Genomic DNA, 6,774 nt, shown 5'->3' with positions numbered 1-6,774 from the left:
GTATCAGGGATGTATTCACAAATTTCTGTCTGTTCAAGGGATTCAATGTCAGAAGCCACACTCAGGCATTGCCCCCCAGGGTGTTTGTGTGCCCAGTCAGCTTCCAGCAGCACAGGCGGAGGAGGTGGGCTTACTCCAGTTACCCTTACCACTGCCCACGTCACTGTCTTCGAGAATATGTCTTATCTGGCAAATTAGAAGACGCTTCTTCTGCTCTGATTAGTAGGAAAGTATCCATGCCAGCCACTTTAGCCTGTTCTGCACAGGCTAATGGCTTCTCTCAGCCATGATATTCATTGTTCCATAATAGAGATTTTCCCCCTCCTACATTAAAGTGTGACTTCTGTGCTTCATGGTGGGATCTAGAGGGGGTGTCATGTGTGTTAGTCTGTGTAGACTAGAGAAACAAAATTCATACACTCATATATTATGAGTTTTATATAAAGGTTAAGTGAACATTGAAAAGCATCCCAACCCAGTTCAATCTAAGACCACCAGTCCAATAGTATCCCATGTGTCTGACACCAATCTACAAAGTCCTCCTCACAATCCAAAAACACACGGGGAGACAATGACTGCAGGAGGAAATTGTAGTCTGTGCGTTGGCAGGTTCTCCATGAGGCTGCTGCAGAAACCAGGGCTGCAACAGGGTAGGTCCATGTGGCTTCTCCTCAGGGATCTCCCAGGAAATGAGTCTTTCCAGCTGCTTTAGGGACCTAACAAATGCATATCCACCCTGGTGGCACTATCAGAGAGCAAGAGACCAGAAAGGCTAGGCTCACAGAGCCATTGATCTCCCTGCCTTTCAATTAACCCCACATGAGTTCATTGACGAGGTTGGCATAATATACCTTTAACTATGTTAGATACTGCGTCTCCTTCTCTGAGTGCTAGCTCTGACTTCTCAAAGGGCAGGGCTCTGGAGGAGGTTTTCAGCAGTGTTTCCCACCCACTTCCATCCCAAATTCTTCATTTTGCACCTCTTATGATTTATGGTAACACCCCTACTGTGAAAACCTCAGAAGGTCCCAACACAGTGAAGAATGTTCCCTGGTGCCATTACTTTGTCTTCAACGTTATGTGGCTGCAGTTGATAGGTTTTGAGAGGCGCAATCCAGCCAAGAAATTCCATCGCAGGCTCCAGAAGAGGTTTAGACCAAAGTAGCGTCTCATGGTACCAAGCAGGCATGAGACATGTGGCGGCCTGTCTAAGTCCCACATGTGCATTTGATGAAGGCTGCCAAGTTTGGCATGGAGGTTCCGCCTCAATACACCTGTCACAAAATGTGAAATGACATCTTTTGCTACCTTTGCCTCTCTCCCAGCCTAGGGTAGCCTCCAGGATGGAAGTCCCAGGTCTGACACATGTGGGTGGGAACTGCTAGGGAGGCTGCCAGCGGGGGACTATTCTCACCCACTGCACCAAGGGAAAATCTGGTTCACAGCTCACATGCCTTCCTCTGTATATAAACCCGGAGAAGGAGCAACAGCTTAGGCTGAGTGGTACAGGATGAGTGTCTGTGTAATAACCACTAATGGTTAGGAACCATGGACACAGGGTAGGGAAGGATACAGTGAAGAAGAATATAAAGTGTTGGAAGTAGCAAAGGCGGCCAAAGAGCATGAGGATCCCCAGAAATGATGCAAGACACAAGCAGAGCTAACACAGGCTTACAAAGGGGAATCGGCCAGGTGCTTCACCCCAGCTTTAGCTAGCTGCCCCCACAGCAGAACTTTATCTCCTACAGAGAGCACTAGGTTGTATAGCAAAGGCACAGTTTTCAAGCAGGGAAGGTTACTTTCTCAATACTATCTTAGTGGGGCGACAAACTGTTATTTTACTTGATTTCCATCTCCTGTGTGGTGGAAGAATGAGTGTATAGCCAGGGTGGGGTAGAGTGGGGATGAGACAATAACAGGGATGCCAGGACTCAGGAAACATGACCCAGGCTTTTGGGCTTCACACATGCACACACACACGTGTCCGCGCTCAAGGAATGTTCTCACGAAACATGACCCAAGGCTGGTGGTCTTCACATGCACACATACGCGTGCGCACACACACACATACATGCTCTAGGAATGTTCTCAGCAAACATGACCCCAGGCTGGTGGTCTTCACACACACACACACACACACACACACACACACACACACGCTCTAGGAATGTTCTCAGGAAACATGATCCCAGGCTGGTGGTCTTCACACACACACACACACACACGCACGCACGCACGCATGCTCTAGGAATGTTCTCAAGAAACATGATCCCAGGCTGGTGGTTTTCACACACACACTCACACGCAAACTCTAGGAATGTTCTCAAGAAACATGACCCCAGGCTGGTGATCTTCACACACACGGATGCACACACACACACACACACACGTGCACGTGCTCTAGGAATGTTCTCCGGAGAGAGTGGCTTCTAAGGACTGAGTGCTGCAAAGAAAGTCACAACTGGGAGCAGCCTTCCCTTCCCCTAGAGACTCCTGGGAAATCAGGATGTGCACGGAGATTAGACATCACCTGTCTTGATAAGGGAAAACAGTTCAATAGTGGTCAGTGTTTCCTCTGTGCTTCTAACACAGGGTTTTATTTCCTGGGCACCAGATTATAGAAGGAGGCAGGAGGGCCCCCCAAAATATGATTAGTTGATCCGCTAGAGTAAATTCTCATGTGCTTAAAAGAACACCCCTGGTGGGCCAGGGTTTACTGTTTACTGAACTAAACAGTAAAGGATGCCGAGGAAGACATCCACTGAGCCTTGACCTCCATGCCTCAGTCAGGACACCAAGTGTGTGTGTGTGGGGTGGGGGGGGGGACTGACACCCGTGGTGGAGGAGGGAATTAGACATAGGCCCCAGAGACTGCTGGTACAGCAGCATGATGTTGTTTCTGGAGTCCTGATTGTGCCAAGGCAGCGTCTGGAGTGTCTGTGGCAGTAAAAAATCAGATTCTGGATCTGCAGAGCCTGGATCTGGGGCTTCTTGGGTAGCAGGTAGCTTGGGTGTGTTCCTAGGTAGTGTGAAGAGCTGGACACCGGACTACCCGCTGCTGAACCCTACCGTTCGTGCTAGGTAAGTGCACGGAGATGGAGAGAAGACCCTGAAAGAACAGCAAGGGGTGCATGAACCAAGCCCCTTCCCTTTCCCCTGCCACCAGGTCCTCTTATATGGTGCTGTGAGGTCAAACAAAGGGAAGCCCACTCAGACCTGCAGAGACCTCAGCGAAACACCTGCCCCCCAACCCCCACAATTCAGCAGACATCTCACAAGGACACTCACACATACCCAAGAGAGAAACCTCACACACATACTTCCTTGGAGACTTCCAGAGAGACTCAGAGGCCTCGCACAGAGACTTCATATGAAGTTCTCAGCATCCTTTATGGAGACTTCTCAGAGACCTCACAAGGACCTTACACAAAGCCCTCCCACATAGCTCACTGCCAGCACGGGAGAATTAGCAGCCACTGTCCACCCCTGAGCTCCTGGAAACTTTCACACATTGTCTGCAGTGCCCCCCATGCTTGTGCATCTTTGTCCTCATAGCCTTGCTTGGGAACAACAGAATCACAAACTGCACATAGTTCTGTGCAAATTTTCCCCACTGAAACGTTTTCACTAGCCTGAACTCTGAAGTGTAGTTTACAATTGAAATACAAGTAAAACTGCCAACACCAAATGAGAGTGTGATTTTAGATGGTGTGCAGTCAAATGTCGTCCGCCACACTTTTACTTTTGCTTCGGACAAATTCCTGAATTGGTGGGGAAGTGACTGACTACTTTGGAAGCAACAGAATAGTCCATCAAATGGGCTTCAGGACTCAAATAAATAAATATACATCTGATCTGAACTCAAACTCATTCCCCAAGGGGCTCATGAAACTAATTTTTTTGGAAGAGTGAAGGAACCCACGTGAAAATAACAAAATTTACATCACATTGTGTCTGTCTGGCTCAATTTCTCAATGAAACAGCTGTCATATCTTAAGATATTCAGGGCAACATTCCTTTTATAGCTCTGTTGACATAATTAATATGATTTTTCCGTGAAATGTAATATTTCTAAGTTATGCAAAGTCCTAATGTTTATCTACCACAACAAACTGATAATATTTCGAAGGATGAAGAAATAGATTAAGAAATAATAATTAATGAAATACACATTTTCAGGTAGTACCATTTACAATAGCCAAGTGTAAATGAAAATATCTATATCTATACTTGAATAAAAAACAACAGATTTATATGAGGAAAACTACAGAAATTACAAGAAATCAAGTGTGACCTCAGCAAATGGGATAATATCCCATGCTCCTTGACCAGACGACTCAATGTAGTACAGTTATCAGTTCTACTCAAGGCACTAGACAAGTTTAATTCACTCCTGACAAAATTACCCTCATCTTTCTTCAAAGAATTGCAAAAACACTGATTACTAACTTCATATGGTAGGGCATAGGTCAGGGGTTGAACCTACAAACTTCTCCTTGGTAGAAAGATAAAACTGTTCTCATAAAAGACTTAAACCTACAGAAGCCCTTTGTAGGCTGGCTTTGAGTTGGAATTTTGGGGTCATTTAGGATATTTTTGTGGCATGTGATTTTTAGGGCTTTAAGGTCATTTAATTTTTTTGCGCATTAGGGTAGTTTTGGCTTTAAGGGTGTTTTATAAGGTTTAAGGGAGTTTTCAAGGGATTTAGGGGTGATTTTTTGGAGTGTATAGGTATTTTTTAGCAGGTAGGGGTGTTTTTAGTGATCTTACAGGGTTTCTTAGAGATTTTAGGGTATTTTAAAATATTTTATGTGTTTTTCCCCAGCATTTTATGTTTTGTTGGGGCTTTCATGTTGTCTTCAGGGCATTTATGTGGTTTTGGAAGTTCATGGTTTGGGAATCTTCTAGGGATATGATTTGGAAGTTCCACATGTTTTGGGAGGCATTTAGTGTGTTATTTGTGGCTTCAGAGTGTTATTTGAATTTTAGGGAATATTATGGCTTTTCAGACATTTTAAGGCTTTTAGGGTGATTTTAGTGTTTAAGGGTGTTTATTAGGCTTATATGTGTTTTTATGGCTTTTAGTGTTTTGTTAAAATTTTAGGGTGCTTCTTAAGGCCTTAGAGTGTTTGGGGGGATTAGGTTTTGGTTTTCAGGGCTTTAGGGTTTTGTTGGATTATTTTTTGCTTTCATGGTGAATTCATGTCTATTAGGCTGTTGGACTTTTACAGGGTTTTATAGTGCTTCGGGTTGCTTTGTAGGGATGTTCTTGGGGTTTTAAAAGACTTTTAGCGTGTTTTTAGGGCTTCACGTGTTCTTTATTTTGCGTTTTAAGGCATTTGCATAATATTAGGGCATTTATTATGTTTTCGGGACGTAAGGAGTTTTTTTTAAGACTTATGGCGCGAGGCCTCCGCCATGGCGCCGGTGAAGCTGCGCGCCGAGAGTCGGGGTTTGCGTGGCGAAGCGCTTTCTCCAGTGGAAGTCACGAAGAGGGACTTGAAACAGAGAAGGTGGCGATCGAATCATCCGAAGGCTTTTTCGGGGAGCGTCCGCGAGGGGCAAGGCTTTGCACTTCGAAGAAAGCTAAAGATTCAGCAAAGTTACAAGAAATTGCTTTGGAAGGAAAGAAATTTTCAAACCTCACGGGAATCCCAGTTCACAGATCAATACCCAGACCACCTGAAACATCTCTATTTAGCTGAAGAAGAAAGGCTCAAGAAACAAATCAGAAAAGTTCGCCAGCCTTTGCCAGAAGGACAAGTTGCACCACCTTTGCCAGAAGATCACGCCAGCCTTGACCAGGCTGTGTCTGAGGAACAGTGCAGTCTGGACCATCCTCTGCCAGAAGAACATTGTAGCACCGCAGTAAACTCCTTTGCTACCCTAAAGACAAAGAGGAAGAAAACATCCAATCAGAAAGCACAGGAAGAAAATTCACAGATCCAAGCCAAACGTGCTGCTAAGAAACAGGAATTTGAGCGGAGGAAACAGGAGCGAGAAGAAGCTCAAAGACTCTACAAAAAGAAGAAAATGGAAGTGTTCAAAATATTAAGCAAAAAGACTAAAAGGGGCCAACCAAATTTGAATTTACAAATGGAATATCTTCTTCAAAATATACAAGCAGGAAATTAAATCAGATACATCCTTAATCAGTGGCTGAAGCATCTGCATATGTCGACTATTTCTGAATGGACAAGGGGACTTCAAATCTTCCAAGGGAAAGTTCCATTGTCTTTTCAGTACATCTTTCACAAACTTTTTGAAACTTTCTTGTGCAATGTGCCTCTTAACAGCCAGCTAAATATATGAGCATAAACTGTATTGCTAAGTTACACTAAGTGTAAAATGTTGCAAATGCTCTTTTTTTAAAGGACATTTTCTATACAGGTTGTACATTATAGGACTTGTTTTAATTTGTTTCTAAAGAAAAATAGATTGAAGAACCGAAAGCACCTTCTATTTGGGAGCAGACTCAAACATAAATACTTTTGTAATATGTAAAGTAAGTACAAAATGTTTTATAGGAACAGCTTTAATGCAGTGCTTCAATTTACACAGTGTTCAGCAATTGCGATCTGCGATTCATTTCAACAATGGAGGCCAACAGTCCTGCTTTGCTTTTATTTTAAATTAAGTGCATTTTGCTGGGAGATGGACTTTCTAGAAATATCAGGGCAGAGATTTTATTCAGGACAAGTAGTGCTGCAACTACCTTGTGGCCCACTATATAAGGATATGATCTCTAAGAGCAGATGTGGGCATAAGGACTCA

At 44.0% G+C, this 6,774-nt stretch overlaps 1 protein-coding gene across 1 annotated transcript; it reads left to right on the top strand.

The window, feature by feature from the left end:
• Window positions 1-5,413: 5,413 nt before the first annotated feature.
• On the top strand, window positions 5,414-6,180 carry LOC142436871 (thyroid transcription factor 1-associated protein 26-like). The gene has a single exon (XM_075540246.1). It carries the CDS (start codon window positions 5,419-5,421, stop codon window positions 6,133-6,135), a length of 717 nt encoding a protein of 238 aa, XP_075396361.1. The 5' UTR covers window positions 5,414-5,418; the 3' UTR covers window positions 6,136-6,180.
• Window positions 6,181-6,774: the final 594 nt, after the last annotated feature.

Source organism: Tenrec ecaudatus, unplaced genomic scaffold, assembly GCF_050624435.1.
Source record: "Tenrec ecaudatus isolate mTenEca1 unplaced genomic scaffold, mTenEca1.hap1 Scaffold_730, whole genome shotgun sequence".
Taxonomy (NCBI): Eukaryota; Metazoa; Chordata; class Mammalia; order Afrosoricida; family Tenrecidae; genus Tenrec; species Tenrec ecaudatus.
This window is presented reverse-complemented; position numbering and strand designations above follow the sequence as displayed.

What these genes read in the sequence shown, in the direction of transcription:
- LOC142436871 (XM_075540246.1), top strand. Translation starts at nt 5,419, where the DNA reads ATGGCGCCGGTGAAGCTGCGCGCCGAGAGTCGGGGTTTGCGTGGCGAA.